Source organism: Salmo trutta, chromosome 8 (genome assembly GCF_901001165.1).
Source record: "Salmo trutta chromosome 8, fSalTru1.1, whole genome shotgun sequence".
Taxonomy (NCBI): domain Eukaryota; kingdom Metazoa; phylum Chordata; class Actinopteri; order Salmoniformes; family Salmonidae; genus Salmo; species Salmo trutta.
The window spans coordinates 17193284-17219205 of record NC_042964.1 but is presented as its reverse complement, the minus strand read 5'-3'; the positions used below and the strand labels follow the sequence as shown (position 1 = coordinate 17219205).

General features: G+C 44.8%; 1 protein-coding gene across 2 annotated transcripts in view; it reads left to right on the top strand.

Moving 5' to 3' along the window:
* LOC115198314 (kin of IRRE-like protein 1) overlaps window positions 1-21147 on the top strand; it is a 39694-nt gene extending 18547 nt beyond the window's left edge. Inside the window, exons 3-15 of one of the 2 annotated variants that reach the window (XM_029760202.1) lie at window positions 3071-3220; window positions 3329-3486; window positions 3632-3782; window positions 4091-4196; window positions 4471-4619; window positions 6326-6453; window positions 11773-11899; window positions 12357-12457; window positions 14277-14493; window positions 14891-14998; window positions 15734-15861; window positions 16278-16355; window positions 18394-21147. In XM_029760202.1, coding sequence (XP_029616062.1) covers window positions 3071-3220; window positions 3329-3486; window positions 3632-3782; window positions 4091-4196; window positions 4471-4619; window positions 6326-6453; window positions 11773-11899; window positions 12357-12457; window positions 14277-14493; window positions 14891-14998; window positions 15734-15861; window positions 16278-16355; window positions 18394-19053 — 2261 coding nt within the window. In that variant the 3' untranslated portion in view covers window positions 19054-21147. Of the gene's footprint in view, window positions 1-3070; window positions 3221-3328; window positions 3487-3631; window positions 3783-4090; window positions 4197-4470; window positions 4620-6325; window positions 6454-11772; window positions 11900-12356; window positions 12458-14276; window positions 14494-14890; window positions 14999-15733; window positions 15862-16238; window positions 16356-18393 lie in introns of both variants that reach the window. The other variant, XM_029760201.1, reaches the window with a different exon arrangement.
* The last annotated feature ends 4775 nt before the right edge of the window (window positions 21148-25922 follow it).

The following is a 25922-nucleotide window of genomic DNA, read 5'->3' as shown; positions in this document are numbered from 1 at the left end:
CGTGAGTAAGACATTTAAGCTGGTTAACCCTCTCAATGCTGCCGGCCAGGACTGCATCCCTAGCCGCGTACTCAGAGCATGCGCAGACCAGCTGGCTGGAGTGTTTACGGACATATTCAATCACTCCCTATCCCAGTCTGCTGTCCCCACTTGCTTCAAGATGTCCACCATTGTCCCTGTACCCAAGAAAGCAAAGGTAACTGAATTAAATGACTATCACCCCGTAGCACTCACTTCTGTCATGAAGAACTTTGAGAGACTAGTTAAGGATCATATCACCTCCACCTTACTCAACGTCCTAGACCCAATTCAATATGCATATCCCATCTGGACAAGAGGAATACCTATGTAAGAACGCTGTTCATTGACTACAGCTCAGCCTTCAACACCATAATACCCTCCAAGCTCATCATTAAGCTCGGGGCCCTGGATCTGAACTCCGCCCTGTGCAACTGAGTCCTGGACTTCCTGTTGGGCCGCCCCCAGGTGGTGAAAGTAGGCAACAACACCTCCACTACGCTGATCCTGAACACAGGGGCCCCACAAGGGTGTGTGCTCAGCCCACTCCTGTACTCCCTGTTAACCTATGACTGTGTGGCCACGCACGCCTCCAACTCAATCATCAAGTTTGCAGACGACACAAAAGTGGTAGGCCTGATTACCAACAACGATGAGACAGCCTACAGGGAGGAGGTGAGGGCCCTGGCAAAGTGGTGCCAGGAAAATAACCTTCCCCTCAACGTCAACAAAACGAAGGAGCTGATCATGGACTTCAGGAAACAGCAGAGGAAGCACCCCCCTATCCACACCGACAGGGCCGCAGTAGAGAAGGTGAAAAGCTTCAAGTTCCTCAGCGTACACATCACTGACAATCTGAAATGGTCCACCCACACAGAGAGTGTGGTAAAGAAGGTTGAACAGCGCCTTTTCAACCTCCAGAGGTTGCACCATTGAAAGCATCCTGTTGGGCTGTATCACCACCTGATATGGCAACTGCACCACCCACAAACGCAGGGCTCTTCAGAGGGCAGTGTGGTCAATCAAAGGCCACTCTAAAATGTGCAGTTTTGTCACACAACACAATGCCACAGATGTCTCAAGTTTTGAGGGAGCGTGGAATTGGCATGCTGACTACAGGAATGTCCACCAGAGCTTTTGCCAGAGAATGTAATGTTCATTTCTCTACCATAAGCCGCCTCCAATGTCATTTTAGAGAATTCGGCAGTACATTCAACCGGCCTCACAACCGCAGACCATGTGTAACCACGCCAGCCCAGGACCTCTACATCCGGCTTCTTCACCTCCTGGATCATCTGAGACAAGCCACCTGGCCAGCTGATGAAACTGAGGAGAATTTCTGTAATAAAGCCCTTTTGTGGCTGTGCCTGGCTCCCCAGTGGGTGGACCTGGCTCCCAAGTGGGTGGGCCTATGCCCTCCCAGTCCAACCCATGGCTGCGCCCCTGCCCAGTCATGTGAAATGTAATGAATTTATTTTAATTGACTGATTTTCTTATATGAACTGTAACTCAGTAAAATCGTTGAAATTGTTGCATGTTGCATGTTGCATTTATATTTTTTCTCAGTATATATATACTGTATATTTATAATCTGGACCCCGACATTGCTTGCCTTAATATTTCTATATTTCTTAATTCCATTTCGATTTTACTTTTAGATTTGTGTGCATTGTTGTGAATGTTAGATACTACTGCACTGTTGGAGCTAGGAACACATACATTTCACAAGCACATCTGCTAAATATGTGTATGCAACCAATAACATTTTATTTGATGTAATATTCTCTCTCTCCTACTTGTACAATAAAGGCTTGTTATTCTATCTTTCATGCCACACTTCTGCCCTCTTTCCTCTCTCTTTCTTTGCAGCCTTCTCTCCCTGCTTCATTGCCTGTTCCTCCCTCTCTCTCCCTCTCTCCTCTGTTCATGCTCAACCCCTCTATCATTCTTCATTCTCCCTCCCTCTCTCCCCCCTCTGCCGCTCTCTTCCTCTCCTTCACACTCTCCTTCTCTCTCTTTGCCTCTGCTCTCTCTCAAACCCTCTCTCATTCTTTCTCTCCCTCCCTCCCTTCCTCTGCTGCTTTCTCCCCTCGTCCTGTTCGTCTGTCCCCTCACCATTCCTCTCTCTCGCTCTCTCTCTCCGTCTCTTTTAATCACATTGTTACTGTAATGGTTCAGTGCTTCAAGCCAAAGCTTTTAAATAGAAACATGTGAATGAACACTGGTTCCCTTATACACACGCTCCCGCTCCCTGCCTCTCTCCCTCGCTCTCTCGCCCTCACCCTGCCTCTCTCCCTCGCTCCCTCTCTCCCTCTCTCTGCTTCGCTCCCTCGCTCCTTCTCCATTTTACTCATTTAGCAGACCCTCTTACCCTTGCTCTCTCTCCCTCTCCCTTTATCTCTCCCTCGCTCTCTCTCCCTTTCATACGCTTTTGTTCATTTGACATTTCACATGCTAATACACGCATAGACAACACACAGACACACATGCAATGCCACATACAAGGACACACAAGGTTAGGGAGGGCGAGCTAATTTGAAGCATACAGTACATGCTACAGTGACAGAGAGATTCAGATGGAATTTATGTATAGGAGAGAGGACATGAAATCTGCACCAGCATTTCTGTCCGTTTGGAGTCCTCTGACTCCAAACGTCGTTGTCATAAATGCATGCATTTCTTCCCTGGCTGGAGAAAGAGAGCATGGCTGCCACCTACTGGGGAGAATCTATGGCACCGCTGGAACTGTGAAAGAGGGCGAGAGATAGCGAGTGAGAAAGAGATAGCGAGTGAGAAAGAGATAGCGAGTGAGAAAGAGATAGCGAGTGAGAAAGAGATAGCGAGTGAGAAAGAGAGAGCGACAGACAGACAGAGAGAGATGGGAATATGTGCATGGTTGTGTTCATTTGCATAAGGGATTATGCACAGGTGCTTTTGGTTTGCTATCAATGCATTCAATACATTCCAAACGAGCCTTTCCCTCCCATTTATCATTCAACCAGCCTCCACTGGTTGTCCCTACATGTCTGACTCTCTCTCCCTTCCCCCCCAGCCTGGCCGAGGTACCGGGTGATGCGGGTGCAGGAGCTGGGCCAGTATAACCTGGAGATTATCTCAGCTGAGCTGTCTGATGACTCCCTGTACGAGTGTCAGGCCCCAGACGCTGCACTACGTTCTAGAAGAGCCAAACTCACTGTCCTCAGTAAGATACAGCAAATGTGTGTGTGTGTGTGTGTGTGTGTGCGTGCGTGCGTGCGTGCGTGTGTGCGTGTGTGTGTGTGTGTGCGTAACCCCCCTGTCCTGTGTCCAGTCCCTCCAGATGACCCAGTGATCGACGGGGCCCCTGAGGTGCTGTTGAATGCAGGCGACCACTATAACCTGAGTTGTGTGTCCCGTGGGGCCAAGCCCCCTGCCATGATAGAGTGGCAAAAAGACGGGCTCCCCGTAGACGGAGCAGTCAGCACCACCGTGAGTCAATTAAAAATGCATCTACACATACATGCACCTAGTATTACAACACAAACACAGACACACACTCAATCATGTTTTACCTATACTCTTTCTCATCCTTCTATTGGCTGTCTTGTCTTCCTTCTTCTTCTCTCTCCATCAGGAGGTACTCCCAGACAGGAAGAGGGTGACGACCCACAGCTTCTTGCCCATCCACCCAGTGGACACAGACACAGGGAGGAACTACAGCTGTGTGGCCAGCAACCTGGCTATCCCCACTGGGAAACACACCACCGTCACCCTCAACGTACACCGTAAGTCACCCTCAACGTACACCGTAAGTCACCCTCAACGTACACCGCAGCGACTTGTTCATAACCATCCCTTTAGCTTTACATATATTCACTATTTACTGTACGACTGAATATCTAAGCTTATTTAAGGACAACAGTGTCTAGTGACAACCAGGAAGTACACTTAGATCACTGCCCAGGAGCCTTGAGGGGGTTCTCTCTTTTTCCGTCAGCTCTCTCTGCTCCCCACCACTCCCTCCTTCTCTTTATAATTTGCTTATTCGCTGATGTATCGGAGTGACTTAGAGATTCCCTGCCCTCTCCCCCAGACCCCCCCATGGTGACCCTGTCCATCGAGCCTCGCTCCGTCTTAGAGGGGGACAGAGTCACCTTCACCTGCGCCGCCTCCGCCAACCCTCCTATCATGGGATACATGTATGTACTGTATACCTCTGTCGACCTCTATAGATCTGTTGATCTTTCTGTCTATCTATATGTCCACCTGTTTCTCTAGCTGTGCATTAGTCTAGCTGGGTAGTTGTATTTACCTGGGTTTCATGTGTTTTTCATTGTGAGCAAGTGTTTGGCCAATGCGGGAATCTCTGGATAAGAGCGTCTGCTAAATGACTTAAATGTAAATGTAAATGAATCAAACCCACAACTCTGGCAGTACATGTTTATTCATACATTCATATGTGTTCTTTCTCAGGTGGGCTAAGGGTGGAGTGATCCTGCAGGGGGCCAGAGAGAGTGTGTTCACCACCAAGGCGGACCACTCCTTCTTCACAGAGCCTGTGTCCTGCTCAGTGTTCAATGCTGTGGGTAAAACCAACGTCAGCATCCTGGTCGATGTACACTGTGAGTCTGACTGAACCTCCATGGCTGGCAAATACTCTGTCAGGGGTGAAAGTAATGTGGTACGGTCCGGTACGGTCCAGTACGGCGTCCCGGTAAAATAAATAGTGGGGGTACGCCGTTTCGGTAAAATATGAGCCTATTACTAATTAAAACATAATTTCAAGAAAACTGTAGGTTATTACACCATTATTTATCATAGGCTACCACATGTCAGAGGCTGAAAAATGAGCGAATGGACTTGAAAATGGTTGGTATTACCTACGCTCCAAAATGGACTTGAAAATGGTTGGTATGGCCTACGCTCCAAAATGGACTTGAAAATGGTTGGTATGGCCTACGCTCCAAAATGGACTTGAAAATGGTAGGCATGGCCTACGCTCCAAAATGGACTTGAAAATGGTTGGTATGGCCTACGCTCCAAAATGGACTTGAAAATAGTAGGTATGGCCTACGCTCCAAAATGGACTTGAAAATGGTTGGTATGGCCTACGCTCCAAAATGGACTTGAAAATAGTAGGTATGGCCTACGCTCCAAAATGGACTTGAAAATAGTAGGTATGGCCTACGCTCCAAAATGGACTTGAAAATGGTTGGTATGGCCTACGCTCCAAAATGGACTTGAAAATGGTTGGTATGGCCTACGCTCCAAAATGGACTTGAAAATGGTTGGTATGGCCTACACTCCAAAATGGACTTGAAAATGGTTGGTATGGCCTACGCTCCAAAATGGACTTGAAAATAGTTGGTATGGCCTACGCTCCAAAATGGACTTGAAAATGGTTGGTATGGCCTACGCTCCAAAATGGACTTGAAAATGGTTGGTATGGCCTACGCTCTAAAATGGACTTGAAAATGGTTGGTATGGCCTACGCTCCAAAATGGACTTGAAAATGGTTGGTATGGCCTACGCTCCAAAATGGACTTGAAAATGGTTGGTATAGCCTACGCTCCAAAATGGACTTGAAAATGGTTGGTATGGCCTACGCTCCAAAATGGACTTGAAAATGGTTGGTATAGCCTACGCTCCAAAATGGACTTGAAAATGGTTGGTATGGCCTACACTCCAAAATGCCATGTGGTTCGACGAGAACACTGACGTTTTGCCAAGGCAGAGATTAATGGCCGACACCGAGACGCGGGAGGACAGCAGTGGATGCATAAATTCTGGATGAATGACAATTGCCAAAATGTCATTACTCTTTGTGGTGTTTTACGTAAAAGATCTCTTTCCATTCACCACTGTTTGAAGACTGGACATGTGTTGCGTGCGGATGAACTTGCGCGGGTAGCTTACTAAAGGAGCCCTTTGAAGTGATCGTTTGACAAACAGATGAAAACATCATGACTGGTTGTGTTTACACCACAACAAAAGGTAATACATTTTGAAAGTTACACGACAAACCTTTACGACTAGGCCCACAGAGATCCTATTGAATTAATAGGGATTCTATATGTAATTCCATGATTAAGCGCGTGCACACACAGGAAGTCCTTACCGCTAAGAAATTAAATCTACTTTCACCCCTGACTCGATCTCAATCTCCCCTCATACTCTACCCCTATCTCCTAAACCTAATCATCAATACTATCTCTTGATCTCTCGCTTTCTCTCTGTAGCAAGTCGGTTTTGTATTGTATTTGAATTTGTTATCTTAGCCGACTTGGTTAAGTAAAGGCGAATGTTCTCTCTCTCTCTCTCTTTCCAGTTGGTCCTATCCTGGTAGTGGAGCCTAGGCCAGTGACCGTGGACATAGACTCTGATGTCACTCTGAACTGCAAATGGGCTGGCAACCCTCCTCTCACCCTCACCTGGACCAAGAAGGGCTCCAACATGGTGAGAACCAGCTCCTCCACTCTCCTTCTTTTTCTCCCCAATTTTGTGATATCAAATTGCGATCTTGTCTCATCGCTGCATCTCCCCAACGGGCTTGGTAGAGGCAAAGGTCGAGTCCTCCGAAACATGACCCGCCAAACCGTGCTCCTAAACACCTTCCCGCTTAACCCAGAAGCCAGCCGTACCAATGTGTCGGAGAAAACACTGTTCAACTGCTGATCGAGGTCAGCCTGCAGGTGCCCAGCCCCGCACAAGGAGTCGCTAGAGCGCGATGAGCCAAGTAAAGCCCCCCCCCTGCCACCCTATGAGACTCGCGGTCATGGCCGGTTGTGACACAGCCTGGGATCGAACCCGGGTCTGTAGTGATGCCTTAGGCCGCTGCGCCACTTGGGAGGCCTCACTTTCCACCTTTCTTTTGCTGTATCTGTATCTTCTTTTGCTGTCTGTATCTTTATAGTCTCCCTCTCTCTTCTATCCCTTTGTCTCTCTATTATTTATGCTCCCGTGCTCTGTTCATCTCTCTCTTTCTCTTTAATTTTTCTTGATTCGCTTCTCTCCTCCATCTGTCTCTCTCTCTCACTTCTTCACTTTTCTGTCTCTATTTTATTCTATTTTTCATTCCTTCAGTGTCCATTTCTCTCCCATCCTAATCTTTCTATCTTTTTATAGTCCCCCTCTCTATTTTATCCCGTCACCTCTGCCTGTTTTTCGCGCAGCTTGACGTTTATTGTCATGAATCTTGCCTTGGAGGCAGAACTGCGTGACTTCCGCAAGATGGGCCAGCTGCAAAGTAAAAAATGTCTATATCGTAAAATTCTTGGGGGAAAAATGCGCTTTTTGGTTTTGCTTTAAAGTTAAGGTTAGGCTAGCCTCGTCCCGAAACAGGCTTCCCTTAAACGGGGAGCCTGGGCAGGAAGCCTGGGAAGGCTCCATGGTGGAAATCAGCTAAAGCGGTGTCAGAACCCGGTGTAAATCAGTGACGCCGCGCAACACGCAACACGTCATACCAATCCAATGCCTTGTTTGGGCGGAGCTCCACAGGTGCTCCCCAGATTAGTGCCATAAGGGCAACAGTCCGTGAGGACAAAACATTTAAACAAACAAACAAAACATTTTAGAACGTTTGCAGCACTCTGGTTTTCACAGCATTTCAATGTTATTTCGAGATGAGCTAAAGCTGCAGCAAAAGGGGAGAAATTGTCTACAATACTGACCATATCAATATTTTTTATTTTGAAGTTTCTGAAGTGATATTTGTCTGTAAAGGCTAGCATAAGGGACAAGACATAGCTAGCCATAATGAGGTTTGTTTATTGGAAAAGTCAGCTAACCTTGTAAGCTACCTAGATATAACTAACTTCTCTGACGATTATAAAGCCAACAAAATGTTCATAAAAACAACATATTATTAACCTAAAAGGTAAGCCCTGTCGCTAGCTTATGCAGGGTCAGTGATACATAGAGCAACCATGTACCGTCTATCTATGGGGAAAACCGCAATCAATTTCAAGCAACATTGCTAAAATGAAAGAAATGAAATGCCATCATACTGTAGGTCTATGGCTGCATTGGTGATGCCTGCCATGTGATAAGCTGCCAAATGGATTCCCATAGCTGATATACTGAGAAATGGACAATCAAATAAAACAGATGGGAGATCTTTCAACTAGACAAAAAGGAAATGTTAATTTGAGTATACAGCGCCGAAACAGAAACACATTAGAGACAGACCCCCTCTTTATTGCAGGAGTTTGATAATGTGATTAACCTTTTATTGCAGTGGGCTAAATCAGGGTCACACAGAGTGTTTCTTGGTAGTCTTAAACAAATCTACATTGAAACAAACGTATACACCTCACACACATGGTTATGGGCTTTAAAAAAGGGAGACATCTGTACCATGTCAGATATAGAGATGAAGTGTATTCAATTTTGAGTTTGCATACCAATATTCCACTTGATATACTGTACATCACAGAAGACTGAAATATAACAAAACTGTTTGCCATAGAAACACCAGATTTGTGGTTTAAAAACTTCTTTTTCATTTGATTAATTGTGAAATGATTACAAATATTAGTATAATTCCATCCATGAGGTCAAAGAGGGCACTTTTGGTAATTGACTGCAGGAAAGGGCAACTTAACATTGACACTAGTTAATTTTGAAAATGTTGTTTAACAATTAAAACAAGTTTAAACACTTAACTTCAAAGAGTCAACACTTCCAAATGTACAAATAAGATAACTCGTATGTAAAGATTAAACATCTCAGTGTTAACAACAATAGATAATTGAGTAGTAACAAGTATTTTATAATTACTAAAGCATCATTTCAGATGATCTTAAAAAACACAGTATCACCTATGGCCAACCTTGCTCCACTGATCATTGATCTACTGGGTGAGCAGACTTCTATTCCAGCCCAGAATCAGGTGGGTTATTGCTGGGCTGTAACGGAACCCTGCTCACCCAGAAGACCTCCAGTAGGGTTGGCCTGCTCCAATTGTACTAGGTTTATACATTGTGTGTGATGTTTAACTGTATTTTTGGATACAACATTTTCTAACATAGGTAGGCCTACACACACTGTGCATTCGGAAAGTATTCAGACCCCTTGACTTTTTCCACATTTTGTTACATTACAGCCTTATTGTAAAATTATTTTTATTTTATTTTTTACTCAGCAATCTACACACAATACCCCATAATGACAAAGTGAAAACAGGTTTTTAGACATTTTTGCAAATGTATAAAAAATGTATAAACAGAAATACCTTATTTACATAATTATTCAGACCCTTTGCTGTGAGATTGAAATTGAACTCAGGTGCATCCTGTTTCCATTGATCATCCTTGAGATGTTTGAACAACTTGATTGGAGTCCACATGTGGTAAATTCAATTGATTGGACATGATTTGGAAAGGCACAGACCTGTCTATACAAGGTCCCACAGTTGACAGTGCACGTCAGAGCAAAGACCAAGCCATGAGGTTGAAGGAATTGTCCGTCGAGTCACAGATCTGAGAAAGGGTAGCATAAAATGTCTGCAGCATTGAATATCTCCTAGAACACAGTGGCCTCCATCATTCTTAAATGGAAGAAGTTTGAAACCACCAAGACTCTTCCTAGAGCTGGCCGCATAGCCAAACTGGAGGTGACCAAGAACCCGATGGTCACTCTGACACAGCTCTAGAGTTCCTCTGTGGAGATGGGAGAACCTTCCAGAAGGACAACCATCTCTGCAGCATTCCACCAATCAGGCCTTTATGGTAGAGTAGCCAGACAGAAGCCACTCCTCAGTAAAATGCACATGACAGCCCGCATGGAGTTTGCCAAAAGGCACCTGAAGGACACCAGACCATTAGAAACAAGATTCTCTGGTCTGATGAAACCTAGATTGAACTCTTTGGCCTGAATTTACATTTACATTTAAGTCATTTAGCGTCACTTCTGGAGGAAACCTGGCACCATCCCTACGGTGAAGCATGGTGGTGGCAGCATCATGCTGTGGGGATGTTTTTCAGCAGCAAGGACTGGGAGACTAGTCAGGATCGATGGCAAAGATGAATGGAGCAAACTACAGAGAGATCCTTGATGAAAACTTGCTCCAGAGCGCTCAGGACCTCAGACTGGGGCAAAGGTTCACCTTCCAACAGGACAACGACCCTAAGCACACAGCCAAGATAACGCAGGAGTGGCTTCGGGACAAGTCTCTGAATGTCCTTGAGTGGCCCAGCCAGAGCCCGAACTTGAACCCAATCGAACATCTCTGGAGAGATATGCAGAGAAGAATAGGAGATACTCCCCAAATACAGGTGTGCCAAGCTTGTAGCATCACACCCAAGAGGACTCAATGCAGTAATCGCTGCCAAAGGTGCTTCAACAAAGTACTGAGTTAAGGGTCTGAATACTTATGTAAATGAGATATTTCATTTTGTTCAAAAAAATGTATTAGCAAAAATGTATAAAAACCTGTTTTTCCTTTGTCATTACAGGGTATTGTGTGTAGACTGATGAGGTAAAAAAAAAACAATTGAATCCATTTTAGAATAAGGCTGTAACAAAATGTGGAAAAAGTCAAGGGGTCTGAATACTTTCCCGAAGGCACTGTATAATCCATGGCATATAGGATATACCCTAGTCTCTTAGGAGTTTCATTGGGATCTTTCTCTTCATCTACAAAAAGGCTTTCAAAGCTTTCAAGGATAGAAAACATACAAAGAAACAGGCTCCATTATACTCAAATTTGACAGCACTAAATATTATGTTGCTATTATCTCCCTGTCCTCAAAGTTTAACCCTCTGGGGACTGGAACTTGAGAATCTTTTCACAATGTCCTCACACAAAGTTACCTGCCCTATCCAGTAGTCTACACTCTCCCTTTACTGACATCTGGAGCTGCAATTACACCCTCTTCCGTGGCTGTTATCTACAAATGCTTTTGGATTTTTAATTTAGACTAATTACATTAAGATTGCTAGTTATAGGAAGTTAGCTAGCTGATGACATTTAATTCACTAAAATAAACAGTGTGTAACGTTAGCTAGCAAGCAGCTCAGTTGAGTTGGACTACTGTAGCTAGCTAGCTAATATTATATTGTTTTTCTTTTACATTTAAAAAATGTATTTACTTACTTGAATAGGTTCTGGCACTGCCTCCGTTTCTAGGATCCTTACAAAAACAAAATAATGATATTTTCAGTGGTAGCAAAGCGCAGCCAGCAGCCATGTGGATGAATGGAAACAACGGAAAAAGTCTGTCACCAGAGCGGTTTAGAACGTGCTGTGAGTGACGTTTAACTTTACCAGCATAGTCAAATTTCAATAAATATAAATCACACACTGTCTGCTTCAAAACTAACTTCAAAACTAGCACTTAAAGCTAGCATGGGCAACAACAACAACTACCCGGACGGAACACAGTGACGCACATAACACACAGCACCCCTTCTACGAGTGTGTGGGGGGGAAGATTCTTGAAAAGTAACATCCAATCAAAAAGTGTTTGCAATACAAAATTCTCCAGACCTACAAGGGGTGTGTGACAACAATGTGATTTTGTAGGTATGGCAACGCAAGACTAGGGTTAGGCATTAAGGTTAGCAGGGTAGTTAAGGTTAGGGTTAGGTTTGACTTTGTGGCTGTGCCAGCTAGTAACCACTCCGCAGAGCTGCCTCCAGTACGTGAGTCATCCCAATAAATGCCAAGCTGCGTTTTTATCTCTGTCAGGCCACATCATCGCACTCCCCTTTTCTTTTGTTCATCTCTTTCTCTCTGCTTGTCCCTGATTCCCTCTCTCTCTCCATCCCTTACAGGTCCTTAGTAATAACAACCAGCTGTTCCTGAAGTCAGTGAGCCAGGCGGACGCTGGGCAGTACGTGTGTAAGGCCATCGTCCCCAGGATCGGAGTGGGAGAGACAGAGGTCACTCTCACTGTCAACGGTACGTAACACCAAAAGGTCACACACAACAGTACCCTTTCAGGAAAAAACAGTTCCAAAAGGGTTCTACATGGAACCCAAAAGGGTTTTTCAAAGGGTTCAAAGAACCCTTTTAGGTTCTAGATATAAACCTTTTTTCTAAGAGTGTAGATAATAAGTACTATTAAGCAATAAGGCCAGAGAGGGGTGTGGTATATGGCCAATATACCACGGCTAAGAGCAGCTCTTATGCACAACGCAACTCGGAGCGCCTGGATACAGCCCTTAGCCGTGGTATATTGGCCATATACCACAAACCCCCGAGGTGCCTTATTGCTATTATAGACTGGTTACCAATGTAATTCAACCAGTAAAAATAAGTGTTTTGTCATACCTGTGGTCTGATATACCACAGCTGACAGCGAAGTTTATAATATGGAATATCCACTTCCTCACACTTTCACTCTCTTACTATCCAGGTCCGCCCATCATCTCCAGTGAGCCTGTTCAGTATGCAGTGAGGGGGGAGAGAGGAGAGGTCAAATGCTACATCGCCAGCACACCTCCACCAGACAAGATTGTAAGTGGACAGTGGATACTGTACAAACTCTACTGCAAGCTCTACATGACCACATTACCACCTATACATTATCGTCATCATGAGACTGACATAGTCAACACTCCAGCAGCTTTTATGTCTTGTGACAGCCATCAAAATCTTTCGGAATTGTCCTGAGACCCACCAGGTTAACAAACCCAATGTTTCTAGTTGGGGACACTTCTATCGCCTTCACTCCACTTGTCTCTCTGGTCCGGATGCACTCAGACAGTGTCTGTGTCTGAAATGGTACCCTAGTCCCTACATAGTGTACCATATGGGCCCTGGTGAAAAGTAGTGCACTGTATAGGGAATAGGATGCCATTTTGGATGCGGTCAGTGTATAGTTGGTCTCGTCCTCCTCTCCTCTCTAAACCTTGTGAGTGTAATTCTCTCTGACGCACCGGGGTGCGTCTCTAATGCAGGGACAGAAAAATAGTTATAAAATATGAAGGACAGGAACGGCAGGAACAGTTGTCCATGCAAATTCCTCTGCCAGCGTTTCTCGTTTTTCAGAATGAATGGTAGATTACAGGAACATGTGGCCTTGTGCAATTTCAAATAGTCTCTCATACTTCAGCGTGAATAATAGCTTTTAGTGGCTTGGAAGTTGAGGAAGTGTGAAAGATTCTTACCAACTCTAAAACCACTACATGTAACTCTAAAGTCCACGAATAGAGCAATATAGCTGCTAGGAACAGTCGCTGCTGGTAGTGTGTGAATCTCATAATGTGGGCTGTTGTAAGTGTGTGTGAATGTTTTGGGATGTATGTGCTTGTTTGTTTACTTTAGTGTGTGTGTGTCTTTGTGTATACTGTACATATGTGTACACAGTGGCAGAACTTGCCATCATTTTGTTTAATAATTCATAATATCGCTGTTATCGTGCCTTCTTCTTTGGCTTGAGGTCCTCCTTCGATGTGAGGCTGTGACCGTCTCTGGTTGTGACAAACGGAGCGGATTCTTTTTTCTTCCTCTGAGTTTTGCTCTAGCTTTTGAACTGTTAGGTCTATAAGCTATTATGACCCCATTCCTGAAAGATAAGACTCGTTCTGTTTCCCTCCACGACACTCCCAATCAGGCGATCACTCCCAAGTGATGCCAATTAAAATTGTTACACCTTTCCCATGTTTAAGTCATTTGACATATTTTCTTATTAGCTTCATGAACATAGAAACTTGATTGCAGTTTGTATCTGTGCTAGATTGGTTAAAAAAGGCCATACAATAACAAAATGTATTGGTCGATATTCCCGAAGACAATGTCAGATATAGATATTGGCCCAGAATTGCCACATCAGTGCATCCCTAACTAACTAAAACCAGATAAAAAATATGTAGAAATTATAATGGACCTATGGCCTATATTTATTTCAAAAACTGCCCTTTTTCTGGCCCGCTAATTGCTTTTGATGAACAAATCGTTCATAAAAAAAATCTGTACGGCTCTCCGTTTAATTTTGAAACCCCGATGTGGCCCTCAAGACAAAATGATTGCTCACCAAAATCTGTACGCCTTTTCATTCTGCTTCGTTCACCTAAAAGAGCCGGCTCCGAACAGCTCTTCGTTCAGTAGCCATGATTTTGTTTAATAGATATGGGGGGAGGGGGGGCCTCGTGGGGGCCTCTACCTGGGGCCTCCAAATCACTAAGTCCACCCCTGTGTGTATATTCCTCCATATGTGCATATGCACATCTATGCTTATATGTGTTTGTACATAATGCATGTGTGTGTCAGAGCACATGCAGTATAGTATATGGGTGTGTGTTAATGTGCGTCTGCTTGCCTGCCTGTGTTTCAGGTGTGGGCGTGGAAGGAGAACGTATGGGAGAAGGAGAAGGGGACTCTGTTGGAGAGGTACACGGTGGAGCAGAGTAAACCTCTGTCTGAGGGAGGGGCTGTCCTCTCCACCCTCACCATCAACAACGTCATGGAGGCTGACTTCTTGTCCACCTACAACTGTACCGCCTGGAACTCCTTCGGACCGGGGACCATGATCATCACCCTGGAAGAGACCGGTATGCCCAGAGACGAACAACAACAACAACGCCGTAATATTCAGCAGCATCATATTCATACTCGTAACTTGATGCGACCAGACATCCCTCCTCAAAAACAACAACAACAATAACCAGCATATATTCATGCCTGCTCTATTATCATTTTTTAGCTGAATCGGCTAACTGACTCTTTTGCATTGACCTCTCTCCCTCTATCCTTCTCTCTCTCTCTATTTCTCTCTCTCTCTCTTTTTCTCTCCCTCTCTCTCTCCTCCCTCTCAATCTCTCTCTGTCTCTTTTCCCTCTCTCTCGCGCTCTCTCTCTCTCCTCCCTCTCTCTCTCTCCTCCCTCTCTCTCGCTCTCTCCCTCCTTCTCTATCTCTCTTCCCTGTTTCTCTCTCTATTCCCCTTCTCAGAGGAGGTACCAGTGGGTATAATAGCAGGAGGGACTGTTGGCTGCACCATCCTGCTGTTCCTGTGTTTACTAGTCCTGGTGCTCATCTTCTACCGACAGCGCAAAGGCAGTAAGTGATAACTCCATCTAGGAAATATCAAATGTATACACCTGTAAAATAGCAATCAGTAGCAATCACATACATCACATACAAACAGTAGCAATCACATACATCTGTAAAATACAGTAGCAAACACATACACCTGTAAAATACAGTACAAATCACATACAACACCTGTAAAATACAGTAGCAAACACATACAACACCTGTAAATACAGTAGCAAACACATACAACACCTGCAAAATACAGTAGCAAAAGCATACATCTGTAAAATACAGTAGCAAACACATACAAAACCTGTAAAATACAGTAGCAAACAGATACAACACCTGTAAAATACAGTAGCAAACGCATACACCTGTAAAATACTGTAGCAAACACATACACCTGTAAAATACAGTAGAAAACACATACAAATACATATTTCAGATACCGATGCATTGAAAACATCATACAGTATACACCTGAACTTCCTCAGAATGCAATATATTATTCACATGTTTACACTTACATATACTTAAACATATAAAGTACATAAACACACACATACTGTATCTAAATCAATATACCCTGACATATATCCAGCCGTATTCAACTGTGTGCTGTGCTGTTTTGCATTTATGGATACATTACAATGCACATATACATACTCATTTATACACATACTGTACATACATCACTATACCCTGACATATATGCAGCAGTATTCAACTGTGTGCTGTGCTGTCGTGTTGTGCTTCCAGGTCGTCGTGGGGTCACGCTGGGTAAGCCAGACATCAAGGTAGAGACAATAAACAAGGAGACCCACAGTCTGGAGGAGGACTCCGGCAGCGTTTCCACGGCATCACGCATGGTCAAGGCCATGTACTCGGTGAGTCGCCATCACAACGCTACAGCAGGTTGCCTTGAACTTTGCTTCCTTTGGTTTATGTTACCTAAGTTTCCCATCAGGCGATCACTAAAGTTTTTTCAATAATTCCAACGACGCCTCAACTCTGAAGCTATTACCTTACAACTAACCACTAACAGAAATGCAAAAAAAAAAAATTCTCTCATATCAACCTTTGCTGTTCTATCTTTTCAATCACAATACTCAGAATTTTTAACACTTAAAGATTACCCTTTTCAACTTAAAATACGATCTGTCACTTTCTCTTCCTTCCCTCTTCTTTTTTTTTATTATTCGGTCCTCCCCTTATGTTGGATTCCTCCCCTCCTTTGTTGTTTTTTCATTGTTTGATGGTTTAGATTCTGCCCTCTTCTGTGTCCTTCTCTCCCTCCTCTCAGCCCTTTAAAGACGATATAGAACTCAAGCAGGACCTGCGTAGCGATACGCTAGACACTCGCCAGGAGTACGACCTGAAGGTGAGATTATTTTACACACATACAGTGCCTTCAGAAAGTATTCATACACCTTGACGTAATCCACATTTTGTTGTGTTACAGCCTGAATTCAAAATGGATTAAATAAAAAACAGTTTGCTTTTAAATTTTTTTTGCAAGTTTCTTGAAAATGAAATACAACATCCCTGAGTGAATACTTTGTAGAAGCACATTTGGCGGCGATTACAGCTTCGAGTCATCTTGGGTAGGCCTGTATCAGCTTTGCACATCTGGATTTGGGGATATCTCCCATTCTTCTGTGCAGATTTTATCAAGCTCTGTTAAGTTAGATGGGGAGCAGCAGTGAACAGCAATCTTCAAGTTTTTCCACAGATTTTCAACAGGATTCAAGTCTGGGCTTAGGCTGGGCCACTCAATGACTTTTAAATTCTTGTTCTGAAGCCATTCAAGCGTTGCTTTGGCTATATGCTTGGGGTTATTGTCTTGTTGGAACATAAATCTTCATCCCAGTCAGAGGTCGTTTGCACTCTGAAGCAGGTTCTCATTAAGGATTTACCTGTATTTGGCTCCATTCATTGGTCCCTCTATCCTTACCAGTCTCTCAGTCCCTGCTGCTGAAAAGCATCCCCATAGCATGATACTGCCACCACCACGCTTCACAGCAGGGATGGTGTAAGAAGGGTGATGTGCTGTTTTCTCCAGACATAGCGCTTTGCATTCAGGTCAAAGAGTTACATTTTTGTCTCATCAGACCACAGAATCTCATGCCTTATGCTCTCAAGAGTCTTTCACGTGCCTTTTTGCAAACTCCAGGCGTGTTGTCATGTGCTTTTTTTTCAGGAGTGGCTTCCGTCTGGCCACTCTCCCATAAAGCCCAGATTGGTGAAATGCTGTAGAGACTGTTGTCCTTCTGGCAGGTTCTCCCATTTCATCCAAGGAACTCTGTAGTTCTGTCAGAGTGGTCATTGGGTTCTTGGTCACCTCCATATTTCTATATTTTTTTCAATTTCCTAATGATGGAGATGACATGCTCTTGGAAACTTTAAACACTCTAGAAATTGTTTTATAGGGCCTCCTGAGTGGCGCAGTGGTCTAAGGCACTTCATCGCAGTTGTTAGCTGTACCACTAGAGATCCTGGTTTGACTCCAGGCTCTGTCGCAGCCGGCCGTGACCGGGAGAACCATGGGGCAGAGCACAATTGGCCCAGCATCGTCCGAGTTAGGGGAGGGTTTGGCCGGCAGGGATGTCCTTGTCCAATCCCGCTCTAGCGACTCCTGTGGCGGGCCGGGCGCATGCACGCTGATAAGGTTGCCAGGTGTATGGTGTTTCCTCCGACACATTGGTGTGGTTGGCTTCCAGGTTAAGTTGGCATTGTGTCAAGAAGCAGTGCAGCTTGGTTGGGTCGTGTCTCGGAGGACGCATGGCTCTCGACCTTCTTCTCTCACGAGTCCTTGCGGGAGTTGCAGCTAAGATGCAAGACTGTTAATGCCAATTGGATACCATGAAAAACAAATAAATGAAATTGTTTTATACCCTTCCCCAGATATATGCCTCATCACAGTTCTATCTCGAAGATTTACAGATAGTATAGTTTCTGCTCTGACATGCAACTGTGGTACCTTATATAGGCAGGTGTGTTTCTTTAAAAATCAGGTCCAAACAATTGAATTGGCAATAGGTGGACTCCAATCAAGTTGTAGCGACATCTCAATGATGATCAAAGGAAATTGGATGCACCTGAGCTCAATTTGGAGTATCATAGCAAAGGGGTGTGAATAATTATGTAAATTAGATATTTCTGTATTTAATTTTCAATAAATTTGCAAACATTTCTAAAATCATGTTTTCACTTTGTCATTATGGGGTATTGTGTGTAGATGAGGGACAGAAAGTATATTTAATCCATTTTGAATTCAGACTGTAGCACAACAAAATGTGGAATAAGTCAAGGGACAGGAATACTTTCTGAAGGCACTGTACATACACACATGTACACACATGTACACACACACACGCGCGCGTTAGTGTCAATATGTTTTCTAATCTTGCTCTCTCCAGGACCCCACCAATGGCTACTACAACGTGCGAGCCTCCACCCTTGACGAGGGTCGCCCTGCCTCCCGCTCCATGCACTACTCCGACTACCGGCCCTCCAACACCCCAGGGGGAGCTGCCTCTGTCAGCAGCAGTGCTGGAGGATCAGGGGCCACAGCCAGCGGAGGAGGCCCTCCAGGCCCAGGGCCCCTCTCCACCCCCGGTCGCCCCAGTTGCTACGACCCCCGGCCCCCCTCCAGACTCTCCCACAACAGCTACGCCCAGTTTAACACCTTCACCCGGGCTGGGCAGAGCCAGCCGCCCCCTCCCAACCCCCCGCCGCAGACCAGCGACTTCCCTGGGGACTGCAGCCTGTTGGACTCGCCTCAGCTGGCCTATGACAACTACGGCTATCCCTCTCACCCCTATACCCCCTACCGCATGGGCTTTGCCCCGTCCAGTCTGGCTCCATTGGAAACCGGGCCTTCCTATGAGATGTACGGGGTGGGGTCGGGTGTGGGGCCTGTGCCAGGGGTGGGGCCTGGGGTGGGGCCGGGGGTGACTCCGTCAGGGTCAGAGACTGGACTGGGGAAGTATGGAAGCTCCACCCGCTTCTCCTATACCTCGCAGCACTCTGACTATGGCCACAGAGGACACACACAGAGGATGCAGACACATGTGTGAGATGGATAACTGACATACAGTGCATGGTCACATAGACGGTGAGGGTGCATTCTCATACACACTGTCACTCAGACGCACACAGAGGCCGCACACACACGCATTCACATTCTCAAACATACGCACATATACTGTACACATGTGAGCATACACACGCAGATATACACACACACACACACACACACACACACACACACACACACACACACACAGAGGAGTTAGAATTTCCCCACGAGACAGGGAGGGTGTGAGAAAAGAGAGAGTCCAGATCAGTGGATAACGAGTGAATTCCTGGTAATCTAGAATTCCCACACTCCCAGTGTTCAGATCTTCGCTCTGAAAGAGCAGAAAGCGAAAGTCCAATCAAGACCAGAGAAGACGGGACTAGAGAGAACAAAAGATCTTTAGATGTTAATTATCGAAATAAATAGCATATGTGCTATGAATTTAGATTGTAATGAATGACGAGAGGGAGTGTTACAGGCAATTTATTCCATATTCGATTGCCAAATATTACAGTAAGGCATATCATGGAGAAATTGACCGTCAAATATGGTACTCGTTCGTTGGGCGGGAGAAACCTCAACCAGTGGAGGGTCATGACTGGCCGCCATTTTGTTTTAGCTGGTTGTTGTTTTATACAGTGATTTTAGAGCACATATATATCCCACATTGCTCCACTTCATTGGCGCCATTGGTGCTGATTAGTGGGGTCATCGTACGTTTTGCACTGCATTACAAACAGTATTCATTGCTTAGAAATCCATCAGCTACATATATCTGTATTATATGAGTCTGTTTTTATTTGCACACCAACAAACTAGAGCTTTCTATTCTATTTTTTAACATTTTACAGAATTATTTTGGTCATATTTCTGTGAAGGAAGTGTCTGTGGACAAAGATGTTCAAACTTGAGTGTTTAGTCTTTGTTTGGGTGATATTCACCTCAACAAACAAAGAGAAACATGAAGAAGTATCTGAGTACCTGTTTTTGTCAGCCATGATGACTGGCAAGATTCAGGAAGGGGAGGGTATACAAGAACCTTTTTACCAAGTGTCCATGTTTGCTCTTTATTTGATGTAAATCTGGGGTTACAAGCATTTAAATGCAGTAGATACCATGGAGGAAGTCCTTCTATGGGAAGGTCTTGTGTTCAGGCCTTGAGGCAGTCCGGGCATATGGAACTACACTATAAGCCTGCTAGCCTGGCATTCAAACAGAGATTTTTTACGTTTCACCATTTATATGAACTACATATTTTATATGGTGAAACATAGCGGATTCAGCTTGGATCCAGGCTATAAACCTTAGCTTGGTGCCCCCCTGCTGAAATAGAGAGAGGTGATGTGGTAGCCTGGTCGCAGATCTGGTTATGCTGTCTTGCCCACTCCTACGGTCATTGTCACGCTTGCGAACAAACAGCACCTGGGACCAGGCTAGTGAGATGGTGTGTATAAGAGTGGCCTTAGGGAACATGCGGTAATGCTTTCATCATTCATTCCTCCTCACACACAATCAGCCATGAGGGCCAGAGGAGAATGTGTATGGAGAGGTTCAATGAAGGTTTGTCTACAGTATTGATATACGGATAGTGGAGTGTGAATGTGTGTGGGTGAAAGACAGAGTGTGTGTATGCACATCTATTTGTACAGTGTTTGTATAGATGTGTGAATGGCTGTGTGTGTGTGTGTATGTAATGCATATACATACAGTACTCTACCTGCGTGTGAACGTGACTATTGTATGCATGTCAGTGTGTACAGTACGTGTGTGTGCATGTCTGTATGTGTTCATGTGTGCGAGTGTGTTTCAGTAATATGTCCATATCATTTCTCTTCACGATCCTGTTCCAATACTTTTATACCTCTGGTAGGACTGTATCCTGTATTATTGTGTCTTTGAATTTAGAAATACAATGTTTATCTTATTGTACTGTTCTACGTAGCAGGAAAAAAACTGTTCAAAAGATCTACAACAGAAAGTGATCAAATTTTCATTTTTTAATTTCATTATCTCCAATATTTTTAAAAAATGGTATGTAATTATTTTTCCACAGTATAACAGAAATAAAAAGCACTGTTTTTTATAAAATGAATCATGTCATGTGATGCTTTCAGGGAATGAGATAACTACCAATTCGGAGAATTCGGTTTATTTTGTGTTTACCCCCACAATCTGTCACGTCTGCTCCCGCTCTCCCTCCCTGGCGCTCGAGGGCACCAGCCTGCCGAGCATTACGCACTTCTGCCACCATCATTACGCACACCTGCTTTCCTCGTCACGCACATCAGCGATTCATTGGGCTCCCCTGGACTCAATCACCTGTGTTAGTACCTCCCCTGTATCTGTCTTTACCCCCGCTCTGTTCCCCGCTTCAGCATTAATTGTCGTTTGTCTTTGTATTACCCAGTTCTGACGCTGTTCCCTGTCCTGTTCCTTGTCTGTGCAAAATTAAATGTTCACTCTCCGTACCTTCTTCTCTACTTCAGCGTTGATTCTTACAGAATGCTGAAGCCACCAAATGAAGCATCGGGGAGTGCTGGCTTTTTGGTTAGTGGTGACGTCGGGTCCGGGGGCCGCCGCCGATGGAACGGGGTTGCCTCAGCTTGCTTGTCGAGCTTCTATGCCCCGGTTGGCTCGGCAGGCGCCCATCCCACTTCAGGCTTTTACCGGATCGTCAGGCACCCACGTCTCAGCCGGCTCATCAGGTTTTTACGCCTCAGCCGGATCATCAGGCTCCCACGTCCCACATGGATCATCAGGCTTCACGCCTCAACCGAATCGTCAGGCTCCAACGCCTCACCCGGTTCGCCAGGCTCCCACGCCTCTGCCGGTTCGTCTGGCTTCTACGCCCCAGCTGGCTGGTCCAGCGCCTGCTCTCCCTCCCTGGCGCTCAAGGACTCCAGGCTGCCCTGCATTACGCACTTCTACCACCATCACTACACACACCTGCTTCCCTCGTCATCAGCGATTCATTGGGCTCACCTGGACTCAATCATCTGTGTTAGTACCTCCCCTATGTCTGTCTGTTCCCCCACTCTGTTCCCTGCTTCAGCATTAATTGTCGTTTGTCGTTGTGTTACCCGGTTCTGATGCTGTTCCTGTCCTGTTCCATGTCTGCAAAATTAAATGTTCACTCTCCGTACCTGCTTCTCTAGTTCAGCGTCAGTTCTTACACAATCAACATATATTGTTACCTACAACCCAACGTAATGTAAAATAAATAAATACATTGAAACATATTTAATTACGACTAACAATTAAAAAGTGACTGCCCTTTAAAACCAACGAATCCCTTTGAAAACGGCCTATGTGGCATCAATATCAGTCAGAAAATACTGTTCATTGACTACATCTCAGCGTTCAACACCATAGCGCCCACAAAGCTCATCACTAAGCTAAGGACCCTTTGACTAAACACCTCCCTCTGCAACTGGATCCTGCACTTCCTGACGGGCCGCCCCTAGGTGGTAAGGGTAGACAACAATACATCTGCCATGCTGATCCTCAACACTGGGGCCCCTCAGGGGTGCATGCTTAGTCCCCTCCTGTACTCCCTGTTCACCCACAACGGCGTGGCCAAGCACGACTCAAACACCATCATTAAGTTTGCTGACGACACAAGTGGTAGGCCTGATCACCGACAACGATGAGACAACCTATAGGGAGGAGGTCAGAGACCTGTCAATGTGGTGCCAGGACAACAACCCCTCCCTCAACGTGAGCAAAACAAAGGAGCTAATTGTGGACTACAGGAAAAGGAGGGCTGAACAGGCCCCCATTAACATCGACGGGGCTGTAGTGGAGCGGGTGGAGAGTTTCAAGTACCTTGGTGTCCACATCACCAACAAACTAACATGGTCCAAACACACCAAGATAGTTGTGAAGAGGGCATCACAACACCTTTTCCCCCTCAGGAGACTGTAAAGATTTGGCATGGGGTCCAAGATTTCTGCCATCCAGGACCTATATACTAGGCTGTGTCAGAGGAAGGCCCAAATAATTGTCAAAGACTCCAGTCACCTAAGTCATACGCTTCGAACACACCAACAGCGTCATTGCGCAAAATAGTACGCAGCATCATCTGGATATATATGCAACAAAAGTTCAACATTCACCTTCTGCTACCGTTTCTGTCAAGCCGTCTACGCATACAGTTTGAAGCATACATTCGATAAATCCAACATATGCACCACACCGAACGCACTGCAACTAACTCTGCAACGCAATGCTGCAAGGCAAACGCAGAGTTTCATTGGAAATGAATGAATTTCTGGTGTACGAAAATGCCATGACACTTTTGGTGCGTTCGAAGCAATAGACTGTTCTCTCTGCTACCGCACGGCAAGCGGTACTCGAGCGCCAAGTCTAGGTCCAAAAGGCTCCTTAACAACTTGTACCCCCAAGCCATAAGACTGCTGAACAATTCATCGAATTGCCACCCGGATTATTTACATTGACACCCCCCATTTGTTTTTTACACTGCAGCTACTCGTTGTTTATTATCTATGCATAGTCACTTTACCCCTACCTGCATATACAAATTACCTTGACTAACCTGTACCACCGCACAGGGACTTGGTACAGGTACCCCCTGAATATAGCCTCGTTATTGTTATTTTAATGTGTTACTTTTTTATTACATTTTTTACTTTCGTTTATTTAGTAAATATTTTCTTAACTCTATGTCTTGAACTGCATAGTTGGTTAAGGGCTTGTTAGTAAGCATTTCACTGTAAGGTCTACACCTGTTGTATTCAGCATTTCACGGTAAGGTTGTATTCGGCGCATGTGATAAATAAGATTGATTTTGATTTGATTTGAAACACATTTCAAAATTGACTACAAAGTGTAAATAGGATCATTTTGGTCCTAAACCAGAGTTTGGAACCTGAGTGCGTCACGAGTAAATGAAGGTTGAGTTTGGATTACAATTATGTCAACAATTCATGACCCCTTTTTCCAACCTCAACCTGCAAATCGCCCCTCCGGCGCTTTGCTTCTCTTCATTGAATGGGCCTCCGTTGTTTCATCATCCCCAATGCGATCAAAGGATCACGGCCATTTCAGACCGAAAATCCCTATATGGATTGACCACGCCCCCGGCTCCGGTTCGACAATGAATGCTTCCAGCAAGATGCACAGCCAACTATGGTTTGCGTTCCCTGCTGAAGGACCCCCCCCCCCCCCCGTGCGGAATAGGTGGTTGGTGTTTATTGGTGGTGCGTATACCAGTAGCTAGGTCATATACTGCTGATTATTATCTTGTTATGTACAGTGCCTTCGGAAAGTATTCAGACCCCTTGACTTTTTCCACATTTTGTTACGTTACAGCCTTATTTCAAAATATATTTAAGAAAAAAAAATCTAATCAATCTACATAATAATGACAAGGCGAAAACAGGTTTCTAGAAATGTTTGCAAATTTAATAAAAATAATACATTTTTAATAAATACCTTATTTACATAAGTATTCAGAACCTTTGCTATAAGACTCGAAATTGAGCTCAGGTGCATCCTGTTTCCACTGATCATCCTTGAGATGTTTCTACAACTTGATGGGAGTCCACCTGTGGTAAATGTAATTGAGTGGACATGATTTGGTAAGGCACACACCTGTCTATATAAGGTCCCACAGTTGACAGTGCATGTCAGAGCAAAAACAAAGCCATGAGGACGAAGGAATTGTCCATAGAGCTCCGAGACAGGATTGTGTTGAGGCACAGATCTGGAGAAGGGTACCAAAAAATGTCTGCAGCATTGAAGGTCCCCAAGAACACAGTGGCCTCCATCATTCTTAAATGGAAGAAGTTTGAAACCACCAAGACTCTTCCTAGAGCTGGCCGCCCAGCCAAACTGCGCAATCGGGGGAGAATTGCCTTGATCAGGGAGGTGACCAAGAACCTGATGGTCACTTTGACAGAGCTCTAGAGTTCTTCTGTGAACAACCAACTCTGCAGCACTCCACCAATCAGGCCTTGATGGTAGAGTGACCAATGAAAGCCACTCCTCAGTAAAAGGCACATGACAGCCCGCATGGAGTTTACCAAAAGGCACCTAAAGACTCTTTAGACCATGAGAAACAAGATTCTCTGGTCTGATGAAACCAAAATTGAACTCTTTGACCTGAATGCCAAGCGTCATGTCTGGAGGAAACCTTGCACCATCCCTACGGTGACTCATGGTGGTGGCAGCATCATGCTGTGGGGATGTTTTTCAGCGGCAGGGACTGGGAGACTAGTCAGGATCGAGGCAAAGTTTAATGGAGCAAAGTACAGAGAGATCCTTGATGAAAACCTGCTCCAAAGCGTTCAGGACCTCAGACTGGGGCGAAGGTTCACCTAAGCACACAGCCAAGACAACGCCGGAGTGGCTTTGGTACAAGTCCTTGAGTGGCCTAGCCAGAGCCTGGACTTAAACCCGATTGAACATCTCTGGAGAGACCTGAAAACAGCTATGCCGCAACGCTCCCCATCCAACCTGACAGAGCTTGAGAGGATCTTCAGAGAAGAATGGGAGAAACTCCCCAAATACAGGTGAGCCAAGAATCTATGCTGTAATCGCTGCCAAAGGTGCTTCAACAAAGTACTGAGTAAAGGGTCTGAATACTTATGTAAATGTGATATTTCCGTTTTTATTTGTAATACATTTTCACAAATTTTAAAATAACTGTTTTTACTTTGTCATTATGGGGCATTGCGTGTAGATTGTTGAGGGAAAAAAATATTGAATACATTTTACAATAAGGTTGTAATGTAACAAAATATGGAAAAGGTCAAGTGGTCTGAATACTTTCCAAAGGCACTATGTGTATTATCCTACACACTGGCTATTATTTTAATGAGCTCTGCCCCCAAACAAGACCAAATT